This window comes from Leucoraja erinacea, chromosome 1, assembly GCF_028641065.1.
Source record: "Leucoraja erinacea ecotype New England chromosome 1, Leri_hhj_1, whole genome shotgun sequence".
NCBI classification, from domain to species: Eukaryota; Metazoa; Chordata; class Chondrichthyes; order Rajiformes; family Rajidae; genus Leucoraja; species Leucoraja erinaceus.
In genome coordinates, this window is record NC_073377.1 from 68,523,658 (window position 1) to 68,544,305 (window position 20,648).

At 40.7% G+C, this 20,648-nt stretch overlaps 1 protein-coding gene across 4 annotated transcripts in view; it reads left to right on the plus strand.

Moving 5' to 3' along the window:
• The first annotated feature begins 285 nt into the window (after positions 1 to 285).
• Positions 286 to 20,648, plus strand: part of LOC129697963 (gamma-aminobutyric acid receptor subunit alpha-2-like) — a 201,182-nt gene continuing 180,819 nt past the window's right edge. Inside the window, exons 1-3 of one of the 4 annotated variants that reach the window (XM_055636750.1) lie at positions 286 to 408; positions 910 to 955; positions 2,006 to 2,095. In XM_055636750.1, the coding sequence (XP_055492725.1) occupies positions 2,016 to 2,095 (80 nt within the window). In that variant the 5' untranslated portion in view covers positions 286 to 408; positions 910 to 955; positions 2,006 to 2,015. The other 3 variants (XM_055636740.1, XM_055636732.1, XM_055636761.1) reach the window with 3 other exon arrangements.

Genomic DNA, 20,648 nt, shown 5'->3' on the forward strand with positions numbered 1-20,648 from the left:
TAAAACTAAAACAGCAGGCTGGTTGAAGCGACCTTCCATATCACAGCGGACCGCTGCAAAACGGCAAGGCAGAAGCCAAAAGGCAACTGAAGAAATATTAATGTTGTTTTCAGAAACAAGCATCAGAAGTACCAATAAATGGATTCAAGGCTAACACTGTTCTCGTTGGCAGAATGTGCGTGGAGCTAGGCAGGATTAGATGGTTGGGTGTATATTAGTCTAGATCTGGGTAGAGTGGGTATGGACAGGGGTGGAGCTGGGCACGGTTGGATCTGGGCTGAGAAGAATGGGTGTGTGAATGAATAAGACTGGACAGAGTGGGAAGGCGGGATGTGTAGAGGTGCGGAGCTGAGGAAGAAACTGTGGTGGCCAGGCTGGATGCGGAGACGAGCAGGGTGGAAAAGCAGGGTATGAGTGGATATGGAGTTGGGCAAGAGGAGAGCCTGGGTGTTTGCAGATTTGGAGTTGGGCTGGATGACAAGTCTGGGTGTTTAACAGTGTGGAACTGGGCAAGGTGGGGACAGGTGTGAGCTGGATGACAGCTGATTTGTTTTTAGGGACAGGGGAAGAATTTCTCGTTGTGAAGAGGCAGGGGGGTAGAGAGTTATCTGTTTGCAAATAGACCTGGTGGGTTGGGAGGTATTTAATTTTGCACGAGGCAAGATATTATTCTGACTTGCATTGCTAGCACTTGAAGAGGGTATACATTCCTCTTCTAGAAGGCCTGAATCAAGGGTGTTTTATAATAGAGGCGGGGATTAGGGCATTTTATTTGCAATAGGCTGGATGGGGGGTGACGGTATTTGCTTTTGCACCGGGCCGAGATGGGGTGGGTTTTATTTTGCACTGAAGAGGAAGGGTATTTGGTGTTGTATTGCGCCACGGTGGGGAATTTCCTTTTTTTTGCAGTCGGGCATCAGATCCGATCCGCTGGCAATTTGCCGCAACCTCCAAGGCAAGTGTCCGGCCGCAACTCGGGTTACCCCAGAGGTGGTGTCAGCGGATAGACTCTGCGAGTGCGCGTCCCCGCGGCGTGTCCCCCTTTCCCCCCCGGCGGCGGCGCGCTCCCGGCCACTGGGGTTGGCGGGAGCGGGAGTGGGATCGGGAGCGCGCGGGCGGGCGGGCGCGGGCGGAAGGGCTCGCAACAGCACTGTCACCCAGTGTTTCTGCAGCAGCAGCAGCTCACTCGGAGCAAAGGCAACTCAGGGCTGGCTCTGGCTTGCTGGCTTGGCGCGGATTCCGGCTGCCGCTCACTTCAGTGGGAGACAACTCCCTCCCCCTCCCGCCCCGCTGTCTTGTTCCCCCCTTTCCCCCCTCCCCAAAGCCCTCGGGCACCCCCAGGTAAGAGGTCGGTAAGAGCACCCACCGTGTTCTCCCCCAGGAGCCGGCTGCCCGCACCAGCAATCCCGCAAGGGAAGCAAACTCTCAGCTCCGGCGGGTTGCTTCTCGCCCGTCGCTTGCTCGCTCCTCGCAACCTGGGCATCGCTGTCGACCCCAACTGCAACGCTCCAGCTCTTGTTTCTGTTCCTGCATCTCGCCCTGCTTTGCGATTTGTAAACGCATTTTACCTGCGATCGCACCAATTCGTGGAGTGAAGCTTGCAAAATGTCCTAAAGTCTGACCACTGCCGTCAACTGGCCTCTCCACTTCGATATTGGAAGCGGCTGTGACAACGGTGTCCCCAAAACAGTGTGAGCTACTTGGGGAAGGTGGGGAGGGTGTAGGGGGATGAATCTCTCCGCATGTGGAAATATGGTTTGCACACATCCGATTTAAAATGAACGCTTTAAGGTTATTTTTAATGCACAAGAGGGGCAAAAAACCCACACCTGTAGTTCGGGGACCATACAGCTGGGAATTGTAAAATTGGCTTTGTCACATCAATTATTGCTTGGTGCTGAAGTCATGGAAAGCTTAGGAGCACGATTCCGACACTTGTAGAGGTTTATGCAGCCTTAACGTTTACCTTATGCTATAGCTGTGTTGTGTTTTAACTTTTTTTTAGAGGACCAGTCATGAAGACACATCTGACCATGAACAAATTTCAGCCTTCAGCCCTTATTAGTCTGGTGTTGATGGTCTCTTGGCTAGTAGGGTGAGTAGAGGAGTGATGAATATTAAACTGCTTTCACCCATGGCTTTCTGTTAACCTTTTATAACCTGGTGTCAGGCAGGAAAGAACATGCCCAGTTCACAGTTTAAGCAATTATCACCACTAGTATGTAAAAAAAAGTATGTGTGTGGTGTTTCTTTCCACTATGAAAATCTGAAATAAATGATTGTTTTAAATGCATTGTCATTCACTGGAACTGTACGCTTTTCCAATCCTCAATATGCTTATTGAAAATGTTAATGTGATTGTGGGCATGAGGCCATAATGTTACCCATGCAGTTGATTTCCTCCATTGTACATTATGTGCATCAGATAAAAGCTATTGATGTATATAGCTAATCAGAAAATATGCTGAAATCTTGAAAGTAGGTATACCACAAGAACTAGAATTGTGCTCCTGTGCAAACAATATCGGCATTTAATGTCACATATCTTGTATGTGAAAAATAAGAATGATCAAAATTGTACATAGACTTGCAGGAGGATAATTAATTGGAATCTACGTTAATGTGTAAATGGCAGCAAATTATTATTCATGTTTCAAATTGAGAACATTTTGGACAAATTATAAAAGCTACACTTATAGCTGCCATATTGGATTTTTTTTCATTTCATTATGGCCAGTGATGTAAACCAGAGGTGTTTGAAGGCAGAAGGGTAAAAGTAAACATAACCAAGCCAATATTCGGAGATTAACCATAGTTTTATAGAAACATCAGGTGATGTTTTACTTTGGTTACTTTGAGAAAAAAGAGTTGCAACAGATTTAAAACCTCTAGGTGGAGTCAGCAGACAACTTCAGCTAAAAAACCCAGCAGTTTTAGCTGTCTGAGTGAGCAAGGCATTTACAGTTTAATATTATGAAATCTGTCTGTTTTTTAAAAAAGATGAATGATTAAGGAAAAATAATTTGATTGATCACATATCAATTGAATATTCAAAATGGTCCCAGACAATATCATGTGATTTTAGTGAAAGTCTTTCAAGAGCCTGTTAGAAATACTTTTTTACTTGAGCTAGTGTCAATGTTTTAACATAGGCCGAGCAACACTGCTTCTACATGTGGGAATAGTTGATCATTGAAGTAAAGTTTATTCATTCATATAAATGTTGTAGATTAAGCTATCATAAATTGATCAGAACCTGTGTTAAAATGCCAATAAATGTAATATGGATAAAGGGAATATGGGGAGAAGGCAGGAACGGGGTACTGATTGTGGATGATCAGCACCACTGGCTGATAGTCAGCACCACTGGCTGATCAGCACCACTGGCTGTGCTGGCTTGAAGGGCCGAATGGCCTACTCCTGCACTTATTGTCTATTATAACCATGTTCAAGATGTAAATGGAACTGTGGCAAGAGCACTAATTTACAAATTAATGAGGTAAGAATAGCTGTTTGGGACTGTACTTATGGTGGAGATATTTCTTCTGGTATTTTTGGCAGTTATGTTCCTTTATAAATTAAGGTAAGAGGCTATTTTCTCTGTAAGATTCAAAGAGATTTTTTAGTTCTCTTGCAGAATACTATAGTTTTTTTTTTTCCTTTTAACATTAACAGTAATGTTAAGACTGACTTTATTTATAATAGACATTAAACTGCAATATTGCAGCTATGGATTAGAGGTCACTTAATATCGACTGATCCTGCTAATGTAAGTAAACCTGTTTTACTTACACTGGCAATTATTATCCTTACTTTGCCTGTTTAAATTTTTAGACCCTGGAAGTTTAGGAAGAGCCGCACTTTGTATAGAGGTATAATTGACAGATAACTCAATCAGATACTGAAATCTTCTAGTGTACCATATTTGAGGTATTTGTAAATTTAGCTAAACATAGACATTAAAAAAAAACACATTATAGGCATAAGGCAATTTAATATGTACCAAACATGGATGTTATGGCCAAGCTAATGATACCTCATAGCATGTTTAACAGAGATTATTATATCACTCAATTGGTTGGTAATATTCAGTTATTAGATTTTGAAACATTTTCAGTGGGTGTATATATCCAAAATTAAATTCATTTCTGTTTCATGTTTATACAGTTTAAGCATCTAAAGTGAAATATATGAAATAAAAATTAAAACAATACAGGTTTGTCGGCATATGAAATTAAAAAAAAAAATGAATCCCTTGCCTGGAATGTTTTTTCAGAACTGCAGAAGAGTAATCATGTTAGAATTTACAAGGTGTCATAGAGTCATTGAGTGATACAATGTGGAAACACTTCGGCCCAATTTGCCCACACTGGCCAACATGTCCCAGCTGCACTAGTCCCATCTGCCAGCATTTAGTCCATATTCCTCCAAAACTGTCCATGGACGTGTCTAGCTGCTTCTTAAATGTTGGGATATTCCCTGTCTCAACTACCTCTGGCAGCTTGTTCCATACATGGTGGAAGAATTTTTGATGTACTTTCATATTAGTTAGCAGAACCCAGCTGTCAAACCTGGGGAATGTCCCCAAGCTCAAACTTAGTTCATGATAACTCAAATAAGTTTTACTGTACATTTTGTAACATTTTCTGCAATGTCATCAGTTTTATGCAATGCATGATCAGTTAAAAAAATATAAGAAGTATCAGAATGCTACTTGCTTCAGAATGACTAGAATAAACAAAATTATTATCATATGGAATGGTGTCTGACATAGGGCATCCATGTATCAAAGCTGTAAGTGAAGGATGCTAGTGTCTTGGTACACATTTGTGTTTTGTCAAGCAGCAAACTCCATTCTTTTTTTCTGTAATCTTTCTAATATGCAGATATATAGCATTATTAATATGGCAAGGTTCACAAATATTCCATAAACATTATAATTATACTTTCCAGAATGATTAAACTGTTAACGTAATGTTGGTGAATGCAGCAGTGTGCATTAAGATTAACAAATTCTGCATTAAAACAGCATCTTGCGAGTATTTATTTAAAATTACTTTTTAACAAATGATTTACTTAGAATTTATAGTTTAAATTATAAGTAGCTTGTATGACTGACACTTATTAATTGCATTTTCACAAAGTTATAACTTACTGCTGAATATCACTGAGCAAAGAGTACAGAATCACCATTACGTTTGTGTGACATTTGGTGCTCTTCTTTTATCTGGCTTTGAAAGATATCATTTCCGACTGATGAATCGATTAGTGGCAAACCACAGATATTGAAAGTCAAAGTAACTCCTTGTTTGTTAGGTGATTAAATCAGTTGTCCTCAATGAATGCAGAATCGATTATTTTGAGCTCTCATTTCTAAAGGATTAAAGGGCCTGTCATTTTAGTAATATTTGTGTATCAATTGTAACTTGCAATGGATATTATAAGGATGCAGTTCAATTATTATGAAACACTTTGCATTTATATAGGATTTGTACAATTGGATAGCAGTTGGACGGCTTTCTTACTGTATGTTGAATTCAATATTTCTAACATTATCGGAAATATCGCATTAAACTTAAAAGACAAGCATTGCATTCCAAGTATATTCTGTTGCCAGTGAAAGTTGTTTAGGGTCAAAGGGGTTATCATTTTTATATAAAGTTATGACTGGTGTAGTTTCGACATTGGTCCCAAGCAGTCCTGCAATATAGGCATGCGTAATTGGACATTTTTTCAGTCAGAGTAAAGCAGTAGTCCACTTATAGATGGAGAGAAACATCAAATGTCAGAAAATGAACCCAGAATTTGATTTATTCAGTCACATGAGAGGAGTAGCCTCCAATACTGTTCACCAATGATAAATAATGTATGCCCAACAGAAAATTACTTTAATCATTATTGAAGGTAAACCACTTAAAGTCACATTCACAGAGTAGGATATTTAAATTTTTGATTAGATCGCTTTCACATTATTCACTAATAGTTTTTTGCTAAATATCATCTGATGGGTGTGCCCTGAAAGTATACCTAGAATGTGCATATGAATATGGAATCCCAAACATCTGTACATTGCATAAAAATGAACCTGTTATTTAACCTTTCCTATATCTGTTCAGCAATTGTAAGAATAAACAAATAGCACATGTATGACTCAATGCAGTAAAATGTTCTATTTCATATTTTTCTGGTCCACACTTTTTACATTCACCTGCAAAATAGTGAAAATTGTTCACGGCCATAAAAGCATACATCAAACAAAGCTAGATATGTGTATGATACAGTTCTCGAGGAGATATTTTGGCATGCTACAGTCATTTCCCTAAATATCAGTATCTTTTAACATAATTAAACACAAGATGTCACGGCCAATAAACAATAGACAATAGGTGCAGGAGTCGTCCATTCGGCCCTTCGAGCCAGCACCGCCATTCAATGTGATCATGGCTGATCATCCCCAATCAGTACCCCGTTCCTGTCTTCTCCCCATATCCCCTGACTCCGCTACCTTTAAGAGTCTATCAATGATAGACACACAATGCTGGAGTAACACAGTGGGACCGGCAACATCTCTGGAGGGAAGGAATGGATGATGTTTCGGGTCGAGACCCTTCTTCAGACACGAAACATCACCCATTTCTTTTCTCCAGGGATGCTGCCTGTCCCGCTGAGTTACTCCAGCATTTTGTGTCTATCTTCGGTTTAAACAAGTATCTGCAGTTTCTTCCTAAACATGTCACGATCAATGTTGATGTAGCTTTGTGTACAGTATTTGTGATCTGTTCAATTTGAGGGAGATGGTGAGGCACAGCCGCCTGTATTGTCATTATTTAAGATAAAGCCAGAATGATTTGACAAATGCGATTGTTTTTAGTACAGTTACGGTCTTAACCATATAACATATAACCATATAGCAATTACAGCACGGAAACAGGCCATAATGGTTACATGTGTTGTTTTGATGATTCAGTGAATACCTTGATTCATGAGCTACAGTTTGACAGGATGATTCTTTCTGGGATGAGCAGAGAGTTTATTTTTTATCTCTAAATTTAAGATATAACTGAAGGAACATTGATTGACTCTTCAGTGGAGCCAGCTTTAACATATTACTTGTGTATGTGACCTGGAATTGCCTTGTTATTGACAAGTATAATTTTATTGGTAATGTTACTTGCAATAGTTCTTTCAGGGCAAACTTAGAAATAATTATTTAAATTGTGATTGACTTCATTTGGTGCACTTTTGCAAATTGGTTAAATAACTGCTTTTGAAAGTTTCATTTTCTGTACATTTTACTAACACCCAATGCTATGCTGTGACAATGCTAGGGTTGCACTGTGTGGTGCTTTTTTCATTGTGTTTCCCCGTAGCAAATAAGATACTTAATGCATACAATCCCAGGTGTTTTAAAAGGCTTTGGGGAAATATTTGCCCTGCAAATATTAAGAATAGTAATCTTATTGTGTCAAACACCTGGTGTTAGTAGAACCCATTCGTTTCTTACTCCTTTCAAAGCAGTTGGTGATGAATAATTGGCTACTGAGGACAAATATGAAATTAATATTAAAAAGTTGATGGTTGGAATTTGTGGGAAGAAATAATGGTAAGGCTATTAGCACTGAGCGCAAAAACAGAGTATAACTTCTTCTTGCATATGGCGTGCACAGCCTAAAATTGTAAGACAACTTGTTTTGTTTGATCTTCTGTTTGTGCATGCCAGTTTGATTGCATTCGTCGAAACAGGGTGCAGCATATGAGGGTTGCAATCTCACACCCCCAGAGTATAACTGAAATTAATTTACAGAAAACTCAAAAGTGAAAATCCAGAAGTTTATGTCATTGATTCCAAGTTTCTTCAGAATGTGTACTGCAGCAGTCTTCTCCAGCAGGACTAATTTGCTTAATTACTTGCGAGTTTCATGGTAAAAATACTCTGGGGTGCCGGGGCGAAGGCTGCTCTGCTGGCAGTCTGTTCGTTTTTCATTCTTGTTATTATTTTTTAGTGTGTTAAAAGTTTGTTTTAATGTTCTTTGATTTGTTTTATGTGGGGGGAGCTGATCGGGTGAAACTTTTTTTCAATTTATTACCTTGCCGGAGATGTGATTAATTTTCGGATCATATTCTCCGGGTGCTCTGTGGCCTTCCATTGATGGAGCTGGAAGCCTCCTCGAACCGACTTTGAGCCCTACCGTGGGGTGCAGACTTAACATCGGACCTGATCCCTTGCCTGGGATTGATCCCACCGCGGCCACCGCGGACTTTACCATCAAGCTCGCAGTCGGGAGAGGCTAGTCGGGAAGCTCCAACGTCGTGGAAGGCTTGACCAGCCCTGACACGAGGTCCGATCGCCCGGCGCGGGGGAGCTGACATCCCCCCCGATACGGCAGCTGATCGCCTCGACGCGGAGGGCCCGAACGCTGCCGGCTATGGGAGTCAATATCGTCCCCTCAACAGAGGCTCGAGACCCACGACCGAGGAAGAACTAAGGGAAGGACTTGAACTTTATTTCGCCTTCCTTCACAGTGAGGAATATGTAGGAGTCACTGTGGTGGATGTTCATGTTAAAATGTGTTTTTGAGTGATCTGCTGCTTTTAATTGTATGACTGACATGGCCAATGAAATTCCTCGTATGTTGCAAAACATACTTGGCGAATAAAGTTCGATTCTGATTCTGATTATGAAATATCCTCGATAGGGCATAGATTTATCGAACAGCACCCTAGCTTATGGAAGGATCATTCACAAGCCTGATAGCGGATGGGGGGGTTCTGAGTGATGGTGTGAGGTTTCAAGCTTCTGTATCATCAGCTAGATGGGAGCAGAGAGAAGAAGAATGACCAGGATAGGACAAGTCTTTGATGATGTTGGCTGCTTTTCCGAAGCAGCATGTAGTGCAAATGGAGAGAAGTCTGGTCTGTGTGATGAACTGGCCTATATCTATAACTCTCTGCAATTTATTATGGTCTTATAACCATATAACATATAACCATATAACAATTACAGCACGGAAACAGGCCATCTCGACCCTTCTAGTCCATGCCAAACACATAATCTCCCCTAGTCCCATATACCTGCGCTCAGACCATAACCCTCCATTCCCTTCCCATCCATATAACTATCCAATTTATTTTTAAATGATAAAAATGAACCTGCCTCCACCACCTTCACTGGAAGCTCATTCCACACAGCTACCACTCTCTGAGTAAAGAAGTTCCCCCTCATGTTACCCCTAAACTTCAGTCCCTTAATTCTCATGTCATGTCCCCTTGTTTAAATCTTCCCTACTCTCAGTGGGAAAAGCTTTTCCACGTCAACTCTGTCTATCCCTCTCATCATTTTAAAAACCTCTATCAAGTCCCCCCTTAACCTTCTGCGCTCCAAAGAATAAAGCTCTAAAGCCCGGTCTTAGACAGGGCTGCTCCCAAAACAAGCTTGGATGCAACCCAACAGTATGCATTCAATGGTGCACCTGTAGAAGTTTGTAGGAGTCACTAGAGACATGCAAAAATTTCCTCCGTCTCCTCAGGAAGTAGAGGTGTTTGTGTGCCTTTTTGGCTGGCGCATTAATGAGGTCAGTCCATGACGGATCATTGATAATATTAACAGCAAGGAACTTGAACCTCAACTATTTCCATTTTTATTTGGGTAACAACAAATAGGGCAGTTTTGCCTTGGACAATTTTGGGTGTCTTGAAACTATGTTTACCAAGTGGACAAATTCAATCACATTTTTCACTTGTGCCTTACTTGTGATGGAAAGGTCAGGAGGAGAGTCATTTGATGCAGGGTGACCTAAATTCTAAGATGATCTTGTAGCCACAATATTTATGTGGCTGGTTGGATTACATTTCTGGTCAATGGCAAGCCCCTTAAGTTGCTGATTGTAAAGGACTCAGTGATGGTAATACCTTTGATTATGAAGAATAAGTGTTGAGACTGTCCCAAGTTGGGTATTGACCAGTGGTTACTTGTCACTTATCAATTCCTGCAAGGATGCTGTCTAGGTCTTGTTGGAAACAGGCTTGTGCTACTTTACTTCCTGCAAAACTGTGATTGGAATTGACAACGGTGTTATTATCAGTGACCATGCCCACCTTTTGATCTCATGATGAAAAGGTCATTGTCAAAATAATTGGCTGTAGAATTCACCGATATCATTGAAATATTGCAACAATCTTAGTTTGTACATGGTATAACTCCTTCCATTCAAATGCTCTCTCCTTTATTTCCAATGGACCTAAGTTGTACTGAAGTTCCTTTGTGTACACTTGGTTAGTTGCTTTGATAGTACGGGAAATCAGTCTACTTTTGTGGCTGGTATTCAATTATTTTGTCCATTTTTAGATCACAACTATTGAGCCATGGAGCTATATGGTCCAGATGAATCTCAAAATGAGCATATGAGAGGAGGTTATTGGTGGTTACATGCAACTAGATAGCACTTTTGGTCAAATCTCACACATCCCATCAGTTTGCTGATGTTTGGGAGTAGACTGGACAGTAAATTGATTTTATTAACTGTGTTGTAAAAATTGGAACAGCTTAACTAAGAAGTGAATGTTTCTGAAGTGCGATTTTCACATCACTATTGTGGTTGTCTGTATACTCTGCCATTTCCATAGATTATGTGAAAACAGTTTTTGTGATAGCTAGGAATTGGGGAGGACTGCAAGGTGGATCATACAAAAAAATGTTTCTTATTCTTTTCATTCTCCCATCGAAGAATAAAAATACAAACAATGCCATATGAGGAAAGATTGAAAAGACTCTGCTTGTATTCACTGGAATTTAGAAGGATGAGAGGTATCTTATAAAAACATATACAATTATAAAAGGACTGGACAAGCTAGATGCAAGAAAAAAATTACCAATGTTGGGGGAGTTCAGAACCAACGGGCCACAGTCTAAGAATAAAAGGGAGGCCATTTAAAACTGAGATGAGAAAAAACGTTTTCACCCGGAGAGTTGTGAATTTGTGGAATTCTCTGCCACAGAAGGCAGTAGAGGCCAATTCACTGGATGAATTTAAAAGAGAGTTAGATAGAGTTCTAGGGGCTGGCGGAATCAAGGGATATTGGGAGAAGGCAGGCACGGGTTACTGATTGTGGATGATCAGCCATGATCACAATGAATGGTGGTGCTGGCTCGAAGGGCCAAATGGCCTCCTTGTAATCTTGTACAGGTATCATTATTTTGTGCACTGTAAAATGTATAAAAACCTATTGGAAAAACTGTGCCTTTTATTTTTTGGTCTGTTGTTGGTAGGAAATCTTTGATATGGCTGCTCATTGTTGCTTGATGCGTTGGATGCATCACAGCTGTTAACTGCTGTTGGAAGTGTGTTCCACAGCAGTCACTAAACCTTTTTGCACAACTTTCCTTGGTCGTCCGGCGGCATCCTTGCTTCAGTGTTAATCTGCAAAAACGACGGTATAGTTTAGTTTGCATGTTTTTTTCTCATTTTGTACTTTTGAAATTGTGCATCTATTTTCTATGTTTCTATGTTGTTTTTGATATACCCGCTTCTATCTTAATCTTGTACAGGTATCATCATTTTGTGCACTGTAAAATGTATAAAAACCTATTGGAAAAACTGTGCCTTTTATTTTTTGGTCTGTTGTTGGTAGGAAATCTTTGATATGGCTGCTCATTGTTGCTTGATGCGTTGGATGCATCACAGCTGTTAACTGCTGTTGGAAGTCTGTTCCACAGCAGTCACTAAACCTTTTTGCACAACTTTCCTTGGTCGTCCGGCGGCATCCTTGCGTCAGTGTTACCTGCAAAAATGAAGTTATAGTTTCCTTCGCATGTTTTTTTCTCGTTTTGTACTTTTGAAATTTGTGTAAAATACCAAGAACAGTGAACATTTTCTTTTTGGCAGTGGTTTGTTTAGAAAACTCATGAATGCTTCCAAATACATTCACCTTGAATGATAAGATTACAGACTCACTAAATTTAAAGAATCCCATACTTAGAAAGTACAATTATAAGCAAAGGCATTTTGCCTGATCATCTTTTAGTTGAATTTGAATGCCTTTAATTGTCATTGTATGCTCTGCATACAACAAAATTATTATTGCCACTCCATTGGTGCATAACATAAAAACACAGGACACAATTTAAAAACAATGTTATAAAACTAGGTATCAAGATAAATAAATAATCTGTATTGCACATGGTGATAGTAAAGTGCGAGGTGGGTAACAGCATGGAAAAGTGCAGCATGGATAATACTCAGTGTTTGTTCATATTGAGTGTGCAGATTGCTTTGGGGAAGAAACTGTCTCTGAGTCTGGAGGTGCGTGTTTTGGCTGACCTGTAACGCCTGCCAGAGGGCAACAGTTCAAAAAGGTGGTGTGTGGAGTGTGGGTGTGTGGAGTCTTTGATGATGTTAGTGGCTCTGCTGAGGTAGCGTGAGGTGGCAATGTCCTCCAGAGAGAGCAATGGGCAGCCGGTGATTCTCTCTGCTCTCGGGGGCGCTTTCTTGTCTGCAGCAGAGCATCCTGCATACCACACTGACATGTAATATGTCAGTAGACTCTCAATGGTCGCGAGGTAGAAGGCTTCTTCTTGGATTAAATTTATTGAATCTTCCTTTTAATATAAGCAAGGTTTGCTTCAGAAAACATTGATGGGAGAAAAATGATAGGTCCAGATAAGTTCTGATATTTTTTTATCCATCTGTTCTATTCCCCTGACAAAGCATCTAAAATATTTTAGCTGGAAATGCCTAGCAATATCTTTCATTGAAATCTGTTATCACTGGTCGAATCAAATAACAGGTTTATTGACTATTAATGTATACATGCATTCATAGTTCTTTTAAAAATAATCGTCCTAAACTGTATGAAAGTTAAAAACTTTATAGTACATTTACTTAAAGATTGGTTGATATCTTTAAGAAATTAATACAGTATAACTGAAGAAATATGAGTGATTGGTTCTCCTTCAGTTTTAAGGATTTTTTCCTGAGTGACTTTAAAAGAAAGAATTACATCAAAATTGTAATCTACTTCTGAGAAGTTGATGCTGTGTTAGAAATAATATTGAAAATGTGACAGCTGACAAATGACCAAGTAAATTGTAGTTTCTACAAATAGTGTTTTAGAAATTTGTCAGTAAGATTAAAGGAATCTTGAAAACAAAAAGAGCCATTTTACAATGAACTAGAGCTTTGAAGCTATTGCGATGATTGATGTGTATAAATTATGGGCCTGCTATTCATAATTGGACTCAGTCTATTTCCTGTGCTTTTGGAATATTTATTGTGGGATACTTATTTCAAACGATATTTTAATTTCTAATTAATCAGATTTAAGCAGGTTGTAAATATTTTGGTAAAATTTACTTGTCTGTTTTGAATGATTCTTCAACAAACATTGACTGATACATTAGACTGCTACATAAGTGAGGCTGAAGGTGGACACAAAATGCTGGAGTAACTCAGCGGGCCAGGCAGCATCCCTGGAGAGAAGGAATAAGTGACGTTTTGGGTCAAGACCTTTTTTATTTTTATTTTTCGATGGAAGAATGAGAATACTGAACTTCAGTCTGATAAAGGGTCTCGAAACGTCACCCATTCTTTCTCTCCAGAAATGCTGCCTGTCCCGCTGAGTTACTCCAACATTTTGTGTCCACCTTCCATTTAAACCCAGCAACTGCAGTTCTTTCCTACACTTTAGTGAGGCTGAATCTTGATACACGATTAACATTTTGCCAACATTGTTGAGTTAGCATATTAAAGGTATATAAGCTTTACTTTTGTGATTTTTGTCTTTTCTATGGCAATTATTTCTGAAATTTTGAGCCATTCATTAGTTAGTATTGGTATTGGTTTATTATTATCACATGTACTGAAATACAGCGAAATGCTTAGTATGCTATCTTCGTCAATTTGTACTATATTGTACATATATGGTTATATGGTTAAACATGAATGCAATCAAACAATACACAAGTTCAATAGGTAGAGCAAAAAGAAAAATACTTGAATACAGGATTATAGTGTTACAGTTGCTAAGAAAACATCCAATGTTTGCAATGAGGTAGGTTGGAAGATTGGAACTACACCCTAATTAATGGGAGGACCATTTAGTAGTCTGATAATATTGAGAAAGACACAGTTTCTGAATCTGTCTACATTTGTTGTCAATGGTCAAGCTTCTGTTTTTAGATAATGTACACAGAACTGTATTTTTGGAGTAGCAACGCCTTATACAATTGATAATATATCAAACATTTTGTGTGGGTCAGTCTCCTTGTTAATATCCATCTGCTGATTTTTAGTCAAATTTGAATCAGAGATGGGTTTGATTATAAGAGTCTGGGACTGCTTATAGCAAGAAAAGAGTCTTGAAGTATTTTGTTATTATTTCTATAATAAATGAATAATTAATTCTTCAGGGTTGATGGACAGTACATGATCCTACTGTATGAGATTGGTGAATCATCCTAATTCAAAGCACTGCTTGCATATCAATAAATATCTTTTGTTTTATTGGCCGTGTACCTCACCGTGCATAGATCACTGCTGGAGATTGCCATCTACTTTGTATTACTGGTCTTATTTTGGAAACATTAAGGCGCCGGTATGAATTCCAATTAAAAATGAAGCTACATTGATCTACAATTTTTCCATCAATATACCCAACTTAAAAATGTAATATAATAACTGAACTCTAAACAAATAAATGTTCTAATTCATTCACTTACCTTATCCATTAAGCATGTTTAATAAACATCCGTGTCAAGTTAGAGGTTCTGATGCATTGTAGCATTGCATATCAACACCAGAAAAGCACAGTGTAATACATGTCATGATCAAACAGATGGATCAGATATTTTTATAGACATGCAGGGAGAAATGAAATGTAAATATCAGCAGCTTCCTGGATGTATGTAACTGATTACCTGAAGTGTTTTTTCTTCAACAAAGTGAAATATTACATGTTCAATAGTTTATTGCTAGCTAATCTATGTAGCAAATTAACCAACATGGATTATGACTTTAACATTTTGCATTGCAAATGAGAATTGGGGTTAATTTAATAACCATTGTTTTATCTTGGGTGCTGAGAAAACCTAAACTATTGAAAAAATCAGGCTGAATCTTGGGGATTCTCAAACTATTTGATAAATCAATAGGCTGTTGACGGTAGACACAAAATGCTGGAGTAACTCAGCGGGGCAGGCAGCATCTCTGGAGAGAAGGAATGGATGACGCTTCTGTAGATCAGTCAGTATTAGGTGACCTGATCCATGTCATGTTTGACTGCATTCCACTGTATCTAGTCTGTTAGTCCAGCCTCCAGTTAGATTTGTAGTTGAGCTTGAGCTTTGTGTGTTTACTATAATAAATAAATTATACTTATGTACGGATTCTGAGTTACTACACATTCTTATATGGTGTCAGAAGTGGGATTACCAGTTCTCCAGAAATGGTTTCTGCATTTGCAGCCATGGCAAATTTGAACCTCCGCAATTATTGTGGTATTTAATAAATTTTATGCCAGGCCAGTCAGAAGGGGTCTGTTTTGTTTCATTAAGCTGATAAGGTTGTCGATCTCTTCTAACATACAGTTGCGCAGCATCGATGCTATACGCAGCCTGTCGTGTGGTCAGTGTTTTAATGTGTGCTTCGGTCAACTCATTAACTCGACAAGACCTGATTGCTCTAGCCAGCGTGAGGTCCAGGAAGACATCGGACCCTGCCCTTTTAGATTTTTCCATCATCTGTTTCGCACTGCGAACGGCTTGTTCCGCTAACCCGTTCGACTGCAGATATTCTGGGCTGCTGGTGACATGTTTGAAATCCCAGCGTTGGACAAAGTCTTTGAAGCTTTGGCTTGTAAATTGTCCTGCATTGTCCGACATGAGAGAGAGAGGGGCCCCATGAACTGAGAAATGTCTTTGTAATCGACCAAGATGCGTTGTGTAGAGTCAGGGGTTGGTATTAGTGGATGAACAGCTTTGCTGAATGAATCCAGCCCTATGTCAATACAAGCTTCTATACCCAGAAGGGGTATATACAATATAAAACCGTAGTTTGTATGACTGTGTCGCTAGGTGGCACTACAGGTCGTCAACTCCAATGGGAAGTAGTTTGCTTCCACCATAAGCGAGTAATGTGGCGCTGCTTGCTTTCATCTTCTCAGCATTGCGTAGCTTTGAGAAATCCATTTGAGACATAACATTACAGCGAGCACCTGTATCAATTTTCGCCACCACTGTTACATTGTTTCAGCAGGTGTGATCACTTGACCTTGGTGCACTGCAGCCATGTAGATATCGCAATCCTCCATGCCACATTGTACTCCTCCTTATTCATATTATTCACCGCTTAGTTGCAATTTATAAAGCATGGTGTCATCCTACTATACTTTGGAAATTTTAGTTATATGCTTATTTAGATGCATGATTTATTATACTTAAAAAGGAGGATGTCAGATCAGTATTAGTTGACCTGATCCATGTCATGTTTTACTGCATACCACTGTATACTCAAACAGTCATCTGGTTGAGTGTCTCATATTATCTAGTCTGTTAGTCCAGCCTCTAGTTAGATTCGTTGTTGAGCTTGAGTTTACAACACCTATGTATTTGAGCTCTGTGTGTTTACTATAATAAATAACATATTTATGTATGGATTCTGAGTTATTACACGTTCTTATAGTTTCGGGTCGAGACCCTTCTCCAGATTGATGTCAGGGGAGCGGGCGGGACAACGATAGAATGTAGTCAAAGCGTAGAGTGCAGACATGGATAGAAAATTGGTTGGCAGACAGGAAACAAAGAGTAGGGATTAACGGGTCCCTTTCAGAATGACAGGCAGTGACTAGTGGGGTACCCAGGGCTAGAAATTAGTGGTTGCCCGGGTGCCATTGACCACCCAAAGTACCGCCGGGTAACCTAAATGCTGAGTAATTTTGGCCAGCTTGGCACTGCAGATATTGGTTTATACCGAAGATAGACACAAAAAACTGGAGTAACTCCACGGGCCAGGCAGCATCTGTGCAGAAAAGGAACGTGACTTTTCGTGTCAGCACCGGCTGTATTGTGGGGCAAAGATACTAGGTGCAGGGTGACGAAGGATCGGAGCGAATGACGGGCCCCACGCAGCGGCTCCATCTCCTCCTCCTCCCGCACCCCGCCCGCCCTGATTGCGGCCGCTGCCTGCCACTCTGCCAACGGCTCTTTCAAAACATACCCTCTCACACGACGAGGCCGGGAGGAGAGAGGGAGGGGGAGGCCTCCTTCTGCCGTCAGAAGCAGCTCGGTCCCACACCTTGCTGTTGGCTGGCGGAGGAGGGGAGATGGCGGCGGCACTTGGCGTTGGACAGGGACGGCCAAGGCAGCGGGCGCGATTGTCCGAGGAGCGCTGACTTTCCTTCTCTCTCTCTCTCTCTCTCTCTCTCTCTCTCTCTCTCTCTCTCTCTCTCTCTCCCCACTCTCCTCCTCTCTCTCTCTCTCTCTCTCTCTCTCTCTCTCTCTCTCTCTCTCTCTCTCTCTCTCTCTCTGTACTCCTCCCTCTCTCCTGTACGCCCCCCCCACACCCCCCCCCTTATCCTGGGACCCCTCCTCTCCATCCCGCACTGATCCCCATTCCGCCCTCTATTCAGTCCTCACTGACATCCCCTGTGCTCCCCTCCCCAATCTATTAATCCTGCGTTGATCACCCTATCCACCTCCTGCCACCCACCCATCCATCCTACACTGGTCCCCCAATTCATCCTGTACTTACCCTCCTTCCCATCCATCCTGCAATTCTCCTCCATTCATCCTGTACTGAGCCCCCCCCCCCCCCCTCCCATTCATTCTGTACTGATCACCTCATTCATCCTCGTGATATCCCATTCATCCTGCACAGACCCTTCGAACCACACTGTACTGCCCCCCCCCCCCCCCCCCCCCCCCGATCCATCCTGTACTGATCCCCCCCCCCCCCCCCACCACCATCTATCCACCCCGCACTGATTCACACAACCCCCCCCCTCCCCCTCCCTGACCTTATTGTGCTGGAAATGTCTTCAGAGCGAACATTGACTATGTATTTTAATTCCCCAATGTTATTATTTGTGTACCTTCGATTTTCCAGCATCTGCAGTTCATTAAATATTAAAACCGCAGTGTTCGATTGTCACTGCTACCATTGACACGTTATTACAGAATTCATTTTAACGGCAAGTCAATGCTCTTAAAATGGAGTATAAGTACTGTAGTTATTTAATAAGCAACATTCACAACTATATGTTTAAAAAGGAACTGCAGATGCTGGAATATCGAAGGTACACAAATTCACAACTATATGTTGGATTTATACAGATTTTACTTCTACAGTCGGTCATATACATCACAAATTTGGTCAGGAGATATTTCAGTTGAAATTTTAACGTTAATTCTTAAGTGGGAATGATGGAAACAACGTTTATCAATTATTTTTTTTAATCTGGTGCGTTCAAACTGGGTATCTTCATTGCTGTTCGCAACACGTACATCTAATCCGAATGCCCGGTAATGTGGCATTTTGACACCTTTACACATATTATCAAAAGAACATTTGCTGCAGTTATGTCCTTTGTCCTTTGGCCATCTCTTGTCAGTTAGCGTAATGTTTAACTTGTCAGATGGGTATAGTCGGTTTTAACAGCTATTATCATAAAATACCTTTAGAAATTTCCTTGTAACCTGTATATTTTGTTATGGATAAATTATGTGGGAAGCGAGAGTGTTTCTGTACCAATAGTAATAACGACCCATGCTATGGTCATGTCATGGTAATTTTCAGTCCTTCACAGAAAACATGCTTGCATCAATCTGTGGTGTGCATGGTTAAGCATATATGTTTCAATGGTCCAGGATTTATTGACACAGGTTGATCATACGCTGAATAATCCAACCACATTTTTGTTTGGAAGTGGAAAGAACTAATAGAATTTGCATTAATTGCAATGTATAAAAAGAGTTGAGATACTGTATTATAATTTTGCTGCATGTCATTGTGGTATATATCATGTGTTGATTGGTGAATATGTTTAGTTTGTGACTTTATTTGAAGCAGAAATAATATGTGAGCATAATTCCAACTGGTAACTACGCCCTTTGTCTGAGCACATTATCGCACGTGTCATGCAAACCGTCTAAAATGACCACCTAAACTGTCATTTGGCAACCAAAAAAGCTGCCAAGATTGCCCGGCTGGCAACAGGGAAAAAAAGTTAAGTGAGAGCCTTGGGGTACCACAAGGCTCGGTGCTGGGACCGCAGCTATTTACAATATATATCAATGATTTACAGTAGATGAAGGGATTCTAAGTAACATTAGCAAATTTGCAGATGACACAAACCTGGATGGCAGAGTGAACTGTGAGTAGGATGCTATCAGAATGCAGGGTGACTTGGACAGGTTGGATGAGTGGGAAGATGCATGGCAGATGCAGTTTAATGTGCATAAATGTGAGGTTATCCACTTTGGTATCAAAAGCAGGAAAGCAGATTATTATCTAAATGTTGGGAAAAGTTGAAGTACAACGGGATCTGGGGGTCCTTGTTCATCAGTCAATTAAAGTAAGCATGCAGGTACAGCAGGCAGTGAATAAAGCGAATTACATGTTGGCCTTCATAACAAGAGGAGTTGAGTATAGGAGCAAAGAGGCCCATCTGCAGTTGTATAGGGCTCAAGTGAGACCACACCTGGGGTATAGTGTGCAGTTTTGGTCCCCTAATTTGAGGAAGGACATTCTTGCTATAGAGGGAATGCAGCATAGGTTCACAAGGTTAATACCTCGATGGCGGGACTCATATGCTGAGAGAATGGAGCGGCTGGGCTTGTATACTCTGTAATTTAGAAGGATGAGAGGAGATCTAATTGAAACATAGGGTTTGGACATGCTAGAGGCAGAAAACATGTTCCCGATGTTGGGGGAATCCAGAACCAGGGGCCACAGTTTAAGAATAAGGGGTAAGGCATTTTGAACGGATATGAGGAAACTCTTTTTCACACAGAGAATTGTCAGAGGGCGGTGGAGGCCGGTTCTCTGGATATTTTCAAGAGACAGCTTGATAGGGCTCTTAAAGATAGCGGAGTCAGGGAAAATGGGGAGAAGGCAGGAATGGGGTTCTGATTGGGGATGATCAGCCATGCTCACATTGAATGGCGGTGCTGGCTCTAAGGGCCGAATGGCTTGCTCCTGCACCTATTGCCTATTGTCTATAGTGTATCGGAGACAGTAAGATGGTGGGAGAACTGGGAAGGTGGAGGGGATAGAGAGGGAAAGCCAGGGCTATTGGAAATTAGAGAAGTCAATGTTCATACCGCTTGGGTGTATTCTTGGGAGAGTCTTGGATGGTATCAGGGCATCATGTTTCATAAGTTTTGCAATGGATCTGTAATTTGTTATTTTGTATGTATTCAGAGTAGCCCATTACTCCGAGCCACAGCTAAATAAATAAGGGGCTGGACCTTCTTGGAAATGTCCCCCATTCCCCAAAAATCTGCCGATTATTCTTCTTTTGACAGAAACGAGTTGGTAACTCCCACGTGAACGTGAAGCCCGTTGGTACATGATGAGTTTGTTGCACATTCTCAGTACTCCCAATGGAGCATCTGCACTCAGTTTGATCTGACACAGGAATGAAATCTGCACTCAGTT